Consider the following 13,236-nt stretch of genomic DNA (forward strand, 5'->3'; position numbering starts at 1 on the left):
TGCATTGAAATAGATACCCTCGAGCACTGCCAAACTCAATTTTTTTTTCTAACCCTCGTTTCCGCTGTCTTCCAGATTCATCCATTAATTTTCTGCCTTCCATTTTCATTTCTGATTTCGTTCCAACTGAGTCTACCCTCAGGTCCCCATCCACCTGCCAAACTGGTTTAAACCCTCCCCAAAGCACTAGCAGAATGTCCCGTGAGGAACTCAGTCCAGGCTCTCTTCAGGTGCAACCCGTCCGGCCTATACAGGTCCCATCTCCCCCAGAGCCAATCCCAATGGCCCAGGAATCCCAGGAATGCCCTCCCTCCTCCACCATCTTTCCAGCCACGCATTCATCTGTCTTATCCTTCTGTTTCTATACTCATTTGCGTGTGGCACTGGGAGTAATCCGGAGGTTACTACTTTTGAGGTCCTGCTTGCTAATTTCCTCCCTAGCTCCCTAAATTCTGACTGCAAGACCACATCCCTCTTGACCCAGGCACCAGGGAGGCAACACACCATCCTGGATTCATGTCTGTGGCCACAGAAACACCTGTCTGTTCTGCTGACTATTGAATCACCTATCACTATGGCTCTTCCAGTCTTCCCGGTACCCCTGTGCAGCTGAGCCACCTGTGGTGCCATGGACATGGCTCTGACTGCACTCCCCAGGTGAAGAATCACTTTCCTCAGTATTCAGAACTGAATACCTGTTGGAGAGTGAGATGTACTCAGGAGTCCCCTGCACTACCTCCCTGATTCTTTTTGACAGCCTGGTGGTCACCCATTCCCTCTCTCCCTGCATACTTTTAAGCTGTGGGGTGATCACATCTATAAACGTGCTGTCCAAGTAGCTGTCATCCTCATGAATGCACTGCAGTGTGGCCAAAACCCGGCACTCAAGCTGCTTCAATTGACGACACTTCCTGCACAAATGGTTCTCCAGGATGTGGGAAGCATCCTGGAACTCCCACATAGCACAGGAAGTACAACTCTCGAAGTTGAAGCAACCCTGCCATACCTTTATTTATGTTTTTCTTGTGATTACAGTAATAACAAGCATGTAACCCAACCTAATGCGAATTAATTAAGGAAAGCCAGCATGGATTTCATAAGGGAAAATCATGTTTAAATAACTTGCTGGATGTTTTTGAGGAGGTAACAGAGATAGTTGATGAGGGCAATGCTGTTGATGTGGTGTACATGGACTTTCAAAAGGCATTTGATACAGTGCCACACAACAGACTTGTGAGCATAGTTTTAGCTCATGGAATAAAAGGGACGGTAGCAACATGGATACAGAATTGGCTGAGTGACAGGAAACAAAGAATAGTGGTTAATGGATGTTTTTCAGGCTGGAGGAAGCTTTGTAGTGGTTCCCCAGGGATCAATGTTGGGACCCTTGCTTTTCCATATATATTAATGACCTAGACCTTGGTGTACAGGGCACAATTTCAACGTTTTCATATAATACAAAACTTGTAGGCATAATGAATTGTGAGGAGGATAGTGTAGAACTTCAAAAGGACATAGACAGGTTGGTGGAATGGGAAGACAGGTGATGGATGAAGTTCAATGCAGAGAAATGTGAAGTAATTCATGTTGGTAGGAAGAACATGGAGAGACAATAAGGAATAAAGGGTACAATTCTAAAGTGGGTGCAGGAGCAGAGAGACCTGGGTGTATATGTGCATAAGTCATTGAAGATGGCAGGACAGGTTGAGAGAGCAGTTAATAAAGCATGCAGTATCCTGGGCTTTATTACTAGGGGCATAGAGTACAAGAGCAAGGCAGTTATGTTGAACTTGTATAAGACACTAGTTCGGCCTCAGCTGGAGTATTGCATCCAATTCTGGGCGTCACACTTGAGGAAAGATGTGAGGGCATTTGAGCGAGTATAGAAAGGATTCATGAGAATGCTTCCAGGAATGAGGAACTTCAGTTATGAAGATAGTTTGGAGAAATTAGGACTGTTTTCCTTGGAGAAGGGAAGGCTGAGAGGTAATTTGATAGAGGTTTTCAAAATCATGAGGGTTCTGGAGAAAATAGATAGAGAGAAACTGTTCTCACTCATGAGAGGATCGAGAATGAGAGGGCACAGCTTTAAAGTATTTGGTAAGAGAAGCCAAAGTGACATGAGGAAAACCTTTTTCACGCAGCAAGTGGGTAAGGTCTGGAATGCACTGCCTGAGAATGTAGTGGAGGCAGGTTCAATTGAAGCGTTCAAAAGGGAATTAGACAGTTATATGAAAAGGAAGAATGTGCAGGGTTATGGGGAGAAGGCAGGGGAATGAAACTGATGAAGTTGCTCTTTCAGAGAGTCGGTGTGGACACGATGGACTGAATGGCCTCCATCTGCACTGTAACGATTCTGTGATTCTGTTAAATTTCAGAGTATTGTTATTGTTATTCTGGGAAATTATGTGCAAGTACCATTTTACGTTTTACTGAAAAAAATTAAGTGGCAAGGGAATGTAGTATACTGTATTAAACTGGATTATTGTATTGCAATATGTTTTGTATACTGCCTCTCTGATACTCTTTCTGTTGGGAGGTGTAAATAAAAATTTTCAACATGGCTGCTCCCAGTTAAGACCTCATGCTGGTGATACGACCAACTACTCATGACAAAGCCCCCAATAAAAATATATAATTCTGACTGCAGTGGGAGTAGCGCACTGTCAAATCAATCCTGTCACTCCACAGATCGCTTAACATATCATTTTAAACTTTCCAAATGAAAGAAAACCACAGCCAAGTTGACCATCTATTAACCCCCGAATGAGGCTAACCAAACCAGGTGTCTTCAGGACTTCAGATCAACAAATTAACTGTTTAATTAGAAAAATTAAATTCTTAAACACTGATAAGATATAAAAAAATTTAAAATAGAAAAAATTAGTGTCCTTGCAGATTTATGCTCCTGCCAAAGTGGAATCTTCCAATGTGGAACAGTCCAAAGTTGCTTGAAGTCCTCACAGCCGTCCGATGGGGATAAAGAAAATGTCCTACATCCAAAACTTTAACTTCTCTTTCATCCAGTGATGACCTCAGCCAATCAACAACTCACAAACACGTCAATGAATCAATTTGGCTTTAGAAATTTGAGGGGTGAAAAAGTGATCAGTCTAAAATTCACCTTCCTTTAGTTTAAATTATCAGAGAACTCTGTTAGGTTCATGCTCGTCCAGCTGTCTGTTTGTGTCAAAAGCCAGTTTTTTGCTAGTTTTCAAAAAGCAATCGGCAACATTATATCTTTGTCCTTGTTCTCCGAACGGTTGCATCCAAGGGAAACCAGAATGCACTCTTTGACTCACAGACTCTGGAGCTTGCTGCCTTAAAGCAGTACTGATCCTTTTCCAGTCTTAAAGGCACACCACATACTTCCCGGAAAAGAAAAAAAAAACTATAGGATCATAACATTAGTTTTACTCTGAATACACAACAGTTGGAGAAGCATTTTGTTGTTTCATCCCTGCCCTGATAGTAGCCACACCTAGGGAAGGGACCTCCAATTTTCCTCCAGTCTCACTTGAAACAACAAAGTAAGTGAAGGAAACTGTTTCCTCGTACCCATTGATGATTCAGTTGAGATTGCACAAACTTAGCCTTTAAGGGAGGCTCGATGTGACTGCAATTCAGGTTTGGCATTTGAACTCCTAATGGACCTGTTGTTTTCTAGCATTGTAACAACTGAACTGACCACAATTTTCACTTTAAATGAAAGTAGGAGAAAACATAATTTTCTAATGCATTATATATAAACCCTGTTCATAAATTTAGTACTCTGCAATAACACACAATGGCTCGTATGATTATAGTTGATATGGTTGTGCTGTCACAGTTTAACTGTTGCGTCCAGTAGTTCTATATGGCTGCATTTGTAATTATTATAACTTGTAAAATTGAGGAAATTAAATATAAAGTGTAGCTGTATTGAACAAACCATGTGGATTGTAGCAGTAAGCATCCCATAGTTCTGTTTTATTAACTCGATATCCATAGTCAATGACACCAGTTTTTCCATGTCCACAGTTGGCTCCGGGTTTTACTATTGGATACCCGACTTTTCCTCCAGCAAGCCATCCAGCTGCACACACGTGAAACCCTGCATAAATAATAAACAGCAGAGTTAACCTGATTGTTGTAGGGCACTTGAAAATCTATTTAAAGCAGGTCTCCTGATTGGTCATTCAGTATTTGTTTTTAAACAAGTACACTGCCAGGGAAAGAGGAAGGGAAGAACAAATGGGAAGGTTTTTGATAGTGCGGAAGACAAGTGTGATTAAGTGACAAAAGGGATGATGGTGCAAGGCAAAAGGGAGAACTCCGTGATGAAAGGTCATCGACCTGAAACTTTAACATTTAGTCCCTCTCCACAGATGCTGCCGGACCTGCTGAGTATTTCCAGTGTTTTCAGTTTTTATTTCAGATTTCCAGCATCTGCAGTATTTTGCTTTTATATTAAGGATAAAAGATGTGAAAGAGGTGTTTAAAATCATTAAGGATTTATATAGAGTAAAGAAAGAAAATCTTTTTCAAATGGCTAAAGGGTCAATAACTGGAAGGCATAAATTTAAAGTGATTGGCAATAGAACCAGAGATGAGATGCAGAAAAAACATTTTACACAAGTGATTAGGATTTGGAATGCACTGCCTGACAGGGTTTTTTAAAATTTGTTCCTGCGATGTGAGCGCTGCTGGCCAGGCCAGCATTTATTGCCCATCCCTACTTGCCCTTGACAAGTTGGTGGTGAGCTGCCTTCTTGAACCGCTGCAGTCCATGTGGGGTAGGTACACCCACAGTGCTGTTAGGAAGGGAGTTCCAGGAATTTGACCCAGTGACAGTGAAGGAATGGTGATTATAGTTCCAAGTCTGGATGGTGTGTGGCTTGTGGGGAACATGCAGGTGGTGGTGTTCCCATGTATTTGCTGCCCTTGTCCTTCTAGGTGGTAAGGGTTGCTGGTTTGGAAGGTGCTGTCTAAGGAGCCTTGGTGCATTGCTGCAGTGCATCTTGTAGATGATACACACTGCTGCCACTGTGTGTTGGTGGTGGAGGGAGTGAATGTTTGGAATGGGGTGCCAATCAAGCGGGCTGCTTTGTCCTGGATGTTGTCAAGCTTCTTGAGTGTTGTTGGAGCTGCACCCATCCAGGCAAGTGGAGAATATTCCATCACACTTCTGACTTGTGCCTTGTAGATGGTGGACAGGCTTTGGGGAGTCAGGAGGTGAGTTACTCGCCGCAGAATTCCTAGCCTCTGACCTGCTCTCGTAGCCATGGTATTTATATGGCTACTCCAGTTCAGTTTCTGGTCAATGGTAGCCCCTTGGACGTTGATAGTGGGTGATTCAGCGATGGTAATGCCGTTGAATGTCAAGGGGAGATGGTTAGATTCTCTCTTGTTGGAGATGGTCATTGCCTGGCACTTGTGTGGTGTGAATGTCACTTATCAGCCCAAGCCTGGATATTGTCCAAGTCATGCTGCATTTCTACACGGACTGCTTCAGTATCTGAGGAGTCACGAATGGTGCTGAACATTGTGCAATCATCAGCGAACATCCCCACTTCTGACCTTATGATTGAAGGAAGGTCATTGATGAAGCAGCTGAAGATAGTTGGGCCTAGGACACTACCCTGAGGAACTCCTGCAGTGATGTCCTGGAGCTGAGATGATTGACCTCCGACAACCACAATCATCTTCCTTTGTGCTAGGTATGATGACTGCAACCAGTGGAGAGTTTTCCCCCTGATTCCCATTGACTCCAGTTTTGCTAGGAGTCTTTGATGCCATACTCGGTCAAATGCTGCCTTGATGTCAAGGGCAATCACTCTCACCTCACCTCTTGAGTTCATCCCTTTTGTCCATGTTTGAACCAAGGCTGTAATGAGGTCAGGAGCTGTGTGGCCCTCGTGGAACCCAAACAGAGCGTCACTGAGCAGTTATTGCTAAGCAAGTGCCACTTGATAACACTGTCGATGACACCTTCCATCACTTTACTGATGATTGAGAGTAGACTGATAGGGCGGTAATTGGCTGGGTTGGACATCCTGCTTTTTGTGTATAAGACATACCTGGGCAATTTTCCACATTGTCAGGTAGATCCCAGTGCTAGAGCTGTACTGGAACAGCTTGGCTAAGGGCGCAGCAAGTTCTGGAGCACAAGTTTTCAGTACTATTGCTGGAATATTGTCAGGACCCATAGCCTTTACAGTATCCAGTGCCTTCAGTCATTTCTTGATATCACGTGGAGTGAATTGAATTGGCTGAAGTCTGGCATCTTTGATGCTGGGGACATCAGGAGGAGGCCGAGATGGATCATCAATTCGGCACTTCTGGCTGAAGATTGTTGCAAATGCTTCAGCCTTATATTTTGCACTGATGTGCTGGGCTCCCCCATCATTGAGGATGGGGATATTTGTGGAGCCTCCTCCTCCAATTAGTTGTTTAATTGGCCACCACCATTCACGGCTGGACGTGGCAGGATTGTAGAGCTTATACCTGATCCATTGCCTATGGGATCACTTAGCTCTGTCTAGCCCATGCTGCTTACGCAGTTTGGCACGCAAGCAGTCCTAGGTCCTGAGACTTGAGGGGAACTTGCAGGTGATGGTGTTCCCATGTGTCTGCTGCCCTTGTCCGAGATGGTAGAGGATGTGGGTTTGGAAGGTACTGTCGAAGGAGGCTTGGTTAGTTGCTACAGTGCATCTTGTAGATGGTACACACTGCTGTCACTGTGGAGGGAGTGAATGTTGAAAGTGATGGATGGAGTGCCGATCAAACGGGCGGCTTTGTCCTGGATGGTATCAAACTTCTTGAGTGTTGTTGGAGCTGTGCTCATTTGGGGAAGTAGAGAATATTCCAGTATACCCCTGACTTGTGCCTTGTGGACAGGTTTGGGGAGTCAGGAGGTGAGTTACTTGCTGCAGAATTCCTAGCCTCTGACCTGCTGTTGTAGCCACAGTATTTATACGGCTGGACCAGTTAAGTTTCTGGTCAATGGTAACCCCCCCAGGATGTTGATGGTGGTGGATTCAGCAATGGTAATGCTGTTGAATGTCAAAGGGAGATGGTTCGATTCTGCTTTGTTGGAGATGATGGTTACAGATTCAATAATAGCCTGTAAAAGGGGATTGGATAAGTACTTGAAGGAGAAAGAATTGCAGGGAAGTAGAAAAGAATGAGTGAGTGGGACTGACTGGATTGTTTTTCAAAAGAGATTCTATAATCGTAGTTGTCAATGTCAGCATGGTTTTTTTTATTTTTATTTATTTTAGAGATACAGCACTGAAACAGGCCCTTCGGCCCACCGAGTCTGTGCCGACCAACAACCACCCATTTATACTAACCCTACAGTAATCCCATATTCCTACCACCTACCTACACTAGGGGCAATTTACAATGGCCAATTTACCTATCACCTGCAAGTCTTTGGCTGTGGGAGGAAACCGGAGCACCCGGCGAAAACCCACGCGGTCACAGGGAAAACTTGCAAACTCCGCACAGGCAGTACCCAGAATTGAACCCTGGTCCCTGGAGCTGTGAGGCTGCGGTGCTAACCACTGCGCCACTGTGCCGCCCAAAATTATCATTCGTGAACTCTTTAGAGCATCAGCCATTAATGTCAAGAACATGAAGGATTGATAACCATAATCTTTGCCAGGTTATTGAATAATAATCTACTGTTGATTATTTGGAAATAATCCAGTGGCAGCCTTTCCCTGTTTTTGGGTTGATAGTTTACCTCATTTTCCATTCCTTGTTCTGGTTTCCCATGTTTTAAAGCAATGATTCTAATAATCCAAATTATGGTAGCAGATTAAATTAAAAGCAAAATACTACGGATGCTGGAAATCTGAAATAAAAACAAGAAATGCTGGAACCACTCAGCAGGGCTGGCAGCATCTGTGGAAAGAGAAGCAGAGTTAACATTTCGGGTCAGTGACCCTTCATCGGAACTGACAAATATTAGAAAAGTCACAGGTTATAAGCAAGTGAGGTGGGGGTGGGGCAAGAGATAACAAAGGAGGTCTAGATTGGACCAGGCCACATAGCTGACCAAAAGGTTACGGAGCAAAGGCAAACAATATGTTAATGGTGTGTTGAAAGACAAAGCATGAGTACAGATTAGCTGTTAATACACTGAATATTGAACAGCAGCAAGTGCAAACCTGAAAAAAAACAGTGGGTAAGCAAACTGAACAAACTAAGATGAAATGAACTAAATGCAAAAAAAAAATTGTAAAAAATGTAAAACAGAATGTAAAAAAAAAGGAAGAAAAAAAAAACTAAAAATGAAAGTAAAATGGGGGGCTGTTATGCTCTGAAATTATTGAACTCAATGTTCAGTCCGGCAGGCTGTAATGTGCCTAATCGGTAGATGAGATGCTGTTCCTCGAGCTTGCGTTGATGTTCACTGGAACACTGCAGCAATCCCAGGACAGAGATGTGAGCATGAGAGCAGGGGGGAGTGTTGAAATGGCAAGCAACCGGAAGCTCAGGGTCCTGCTTGCGGATTGAGCAGAACATCTCCGCTTAGCGTGACTAAGGGAAAGAGTAGGCAGGGAGCAGATGATGAAAGCAAAGGGACTGGTGGTCTGAGGTGTATTTGTTTTAATGCAAGAAGTGTAGTAGGTAAAGCAGATGAATTTAGGGCTTGGATTAGTACCTGGGAGTATGATGTTATTGCTATTACTGAGACTTGGTTAAGGGAAGGGCATGATTGGCAACTAAATATCCCAGGATACCAATGCTTCAGGCGGGATAGAGAGGGAGGTAAAAGGGGTGGAGGAGTTGCATTACTGGTCAAAGAGGATATCACAGCTGTGCTGAAGGAAGGCACTATGGAGGACTCGAGCTGTGAGGCAATATGGGCAGAACTCAGAAATAGGAAGGGTGCGGTAACAATGTTGGGGCTGTACTACAGGCCTCCCAACAGCGAGCGTGAGATAGAGGTACAAATATGTAAACAGATTATGGAAAGATGTAGGAGCAACAGGGTGGTGGTGATAGGAGATTTTAATTTTCCCAACATTGACTGGGATTCACTTGGTGTTAGAGGTCTAGATGGAGCAGAATTTGTAAGGAGCATCCAGGAAGGTTTTCTAGAGCAGTATGTAAATAGTCCAACTCGGGAAGGGGCCATACTGGACCTGGTGTTGGGGAATGAGCCGGGCCAGGTGGTTGACGTTTCAGTAGGGGACTACTTTGGGAATAGTGATCACAATTCCGTAAGTTTTAGAATACTCATGGATAAAGACGAGAGTGGTCCTAAAGGAAGAGTGCTAAATTTGGGGAACGCCAACTATACCAAAATTCGGCAGGAGCTGGGGAATGTAGATTGGGAGCAGCTGTTTGAAGGTAAATCCACATTTGATATGTGGGAGGCTTTTAAAGAGAGGTTGATTAGTGTGCAGGAGAGACATGTTCCTGTGAAAATGAGGGGTAGAAATGGCAAGATTAGGGAACCATGGATGACAGGTGAAATTGTGAGACTAACTAAGAGGAAAAAGGAAGCATACATAAGGTCTAGGTGGCTGAAGAAAGACGAAGCTTTGAAAGAATATCGGGATTGTTGGCGCAATCTGAAACGAGGAATTAAGAGGGCTAAAAGGGGTCATGAAATATCTTTAGCAAACAGGGTTAAGGAAAATCCCAAAGCCTTTTATTCATATATAAGGAGCAAGAGGGTAACTAGAGAAAGGATTGGCCCACTCAAGGACAAAGGAGGAAAGTTATGCGTGGAGTCAGAGAAAATGGGTGAGATTCTAAACGAGTACTTTGCATCGGTATTCACCGAGGGGAGGGACATGATGGATGTTGAGGTTAGGGACAGATGTTTGATTACTCTCGGTCAAGTCGGCATAAGGATGGAGGAAGTGTTGGGTATTCTAAAAGGCATTAAGGTGGACAAGTCCCCAGGTCCGGATGGGATCTATCCCAGGTTACTGAGGGAAGCGAGAGAGGAAATAGCTGGGGCCTTAACAGATATCTTTGCAGCATCCTTAAACACGGGTGAGGTCCCGGAGGACTGGAGAATTGCTAATGTTGTCCCCTTGTTTAAGAAGGGTAGCAGGGAGAATCCAGGTAATTATAGACCGGTGAGCCTGATGTCAGTGGTAGGGAAGCTGCTGGAGAAGATACTGAGGGATAGGATCTATTCCCATTTGGAAGAAAATGGGCTTATCAGTGATAGGCAACATAGTTTTGTGCAGGGAAGGTCATGTCTTACCAACTTAATAGAATTCTTTGAGGAAGTGACAAAGTTGATTGATGAGGGAAGGGCTGTAGATGTCGTATACATGGACTTCAATAAGGCGTTTGATAAGGTTCCCCATGGTAGGCTGATGGAGAAAGTGAAGTCGCATGGGGTCCAAGGTGTAGTAGCTAGATGGATAAAGAACTGGCTGGGCAACAGGAGACAGAGAGTAGCAGTGGAAGGGAGTTTCTCAAAATGGAGACGTGTGACCAGTGGTGTTCCACAGGGATCCGTGCTGGGACCACTGTTGTTTGTGATATACATTAATGATTTGGAGGAAAGTATAGGTGGTCTGATTAGCAAGTTTGCAGACGACACTAAGATTGGTGGAGTAGCAGATAGTGAAGGGGACTGTCAGAGAATACAGCAGAATATAGATAGACTGGAGAGTTGGGCAGAGAAATGGCAGATGGAGTTCAATCAGGGCAAATGCGAGGTGATGCATTTTGGAAGATCCAATTCAAGAGTGAACTATACAGTAAATGGAAAAGTCCTGGGGAAAATTGATGTACAGAGAGATTTGGGTGTTCAGGTCCATTGTTCCCTGAAGGGGGCAACGCAGGTCAATAGAGTGGTCAAGAAGGCATACGGCATGCTTTCCTTCATCGGACGGGGTATTGAGTACAAGAGTTGGCAGGTCATGTTACAGTTGTATAGGACTTTGGTTCGGCCACATTTGGAATACTGCGTGCAGTTCTGGTCACCACATTACCAAAAGGATGTGGATGCTTTGGAGAGGGTACAGAGGAGGTTCACCAGGATGTTTCCTGGTATGGAGGGTGCTAGCTATGAAGAGAGGTTGAGTAGATTAGGATTATTTTCATTAGAAAGACGGAGGTTGAGGGGGGACCTGATTGAGGTGTACAAAATCATGAGAGATATAGACAGGGTGGATAGCAAGAAGCTTTTTCCCAGAGTGGGGGATTCAATTACAAGGGGACACGAGTTCAAAGTGAAAGGGGAAAAGTTTAGGGGGGATATGCGTGGAAAGTTCTTTACGCAGAGGGTGGTGGGTGCCTGGAACGCATTGCCAGCGGAGGTGGTAAACGTGGGCACGATAGCGTCTTTTAAGATGTATCTAGACAGATACATGAATGGGCAGGAAGTAAAGAGATACAGACCCTTAGAAAATAGGCGACAGGTTTAGATAGAGGATTTGGATCGGCGTAGGCTTGGAGGGCCGAAGGGCCTGTTCCTGTGCTGTAATTTTCTTTGTTTTTTTGTTTTTGTCCCCCCTGCTCTCATGCTCACATCTCTGTCCTGGGATTGCTGCAGTGTTCCAGTGAACATCAACGCAAGCTCGAGGAACAGCATCTCATCTACCGATTAGGCACACTACAGCCTGCCGGACTGAACATTGAGTTCTATAATTTCAGAGCATGAGAGCCCCCCATTTTACTTTCATTTTTAGTAATTTTTTTTTCTTCCTTTTTTTTACATTCTTTTTTACATTTTTTACAATCTTTTTTTTGCATTTAGTTCATTTCATCTTAGTTTGTTCAGTTTGCTTACCCACTGTTTTTTTCAGGTTTGCACTTGCTGCTGTTCAATATTCAGTGTATTAACACCTAATCTGTACTAATGCTTTGTCTTTCAACACACCATTAACATATTGTTTGCCTTTGCTCCGTGACCTTTTGTTCAGCTATGTGACCTGGTCTAATCTAGACCTCCTTTGTTATCTCTTGCCCCACCCCCACCTCACTTGCTTCTAACCTGTGACTTTTCTAATATTTGTCAGTTCCGAAGAAGGGTCACTGACCCGAAACGTTAACTCTGCTTCTCTTTACACAGCTGGTGCCAGACCTGCTGAGTTGTTCCAGCATTTCTTGTTTTTATTTATGGTAGCAGATTGTCTGTTTCCACAGTAACATGATGGTAAATTGGAATATGGAATCTCTCCCATTGTAATAAAAAAAACTGGATAAGAATGCTATTTTCAATCTATTCTTTCCAAAGCACCATTGCTTAAATTGAGATTGTAACCAAAATGTAACATATAGCTTTGCTCACAGCAGTTTATTTATTTATTTATAGATACAGCACTGAAACAGGCCCTTCGGCCCACCAGGTCTGTGCCGACCAACAACCACCCATTTATACTAACCCTACAGTAATCCCATATTCCCTACCACCTACCTATACTAGGGGCAATTTACAATGGCCAATTTACCTATCAATCTGCAAGTCTTTGGCTGTGGGAGGAAACCGGAGCACCCGGTGAAAACCCACACGGTCACAGGGAGAACTTGCAAACTCCGCACAGGCAGTACCCAGAATCGAACCCAGATCATGTATTTGAGGAGGGTTCTATTCAACTTTGAAGCAAGTTGTATCATAGTAATTGACAGTGGCAAAGAGTCAACAGAATTAATTCCTCTTTCCCAAAATGTAATTTCCTCTTTACCAAGAATTGTTCTCTGTGACTAGAAACTCAATAAGTGTAATTTGATTTGTAATTTTGTCTCTGTATACTGCCAACATTTATGACAAGTTTAAAAATTTATGGAAAATGTTTATGTTTAAGTTTATTACTTCAGTGTGCTCAAAAAAAATGAAAATGTAAAATTTACAGTTCTGTACAAAACAGTCCTTTAACTCCTTGTATTGTTGATGTATAAGATGCGATCAGACCCCATTTGAAGTAATATGATTTCTGGCCACTTGACCCTAAAAAGAATATAATTGCTTTCAAAGTTCAACAGCAAAGATGACCTTTCAAAGAGCTGGCACAGGTACAATTGACCAAATGGCCTCCTTCTATGCTGTATAATTCTACGATTGTATAAGGAACTTAAGTTGGCAGAGCTGGTCTAGATGAACTGTTCACTGTGGTGAAGGAACAAATACCAAGGGGGCTTGAGTTATCTCGTTACCTGTAGAATGGAGGGTAGTAAGCAGAAGAATGGACCTAGAAGATCAAATGCTATGTGCGATTTGATCATTCTTAAGCTGCTAGGACTGTGGAAATACTATGGCAAGGACAGAAATAG

General features: G+C 43.5%; 1 protein-coding gene across 1 annotated transcript in view; it reads right to left on the minus strand.

Moving 5' to 3' along the window:
- tnfaip6 (tumor necrosis factor, alpha-induced protein 6) overlaps nt 1-13,236 on the minus strand; it is a 42,838-nt gene that overhangs the window by 12,407 nt on the left and 17,195 nt on the right. Inside the window, exon 3 of the mRNA XM_068036261.1 lies at nt 3,932-4,093. Within this exon, the coding sequence (XP_067892362.1) occupies nt 3,932-4,093 (162 nt within the window). The remainder of the gene's footprint in view (nt 1-3,931; nt 4,094-13,236) is intronic.

Source organism: Heterodontus francisci, chromosome 7, assembly GCF_036365525.1.
Source record: "Heterodontus francisci isolate sHetFra1 chromosome 7, sHetFra1.hap1, whole genome shotgun sequence".
In the NCBI taxonomy this organism is placed as follows: Eukaryota; Metazoa; Chordata; class Chondrichthyes; order Heterodontiformes; family Heterodontidae; genus Heterodontus; species Heterodontus francisci.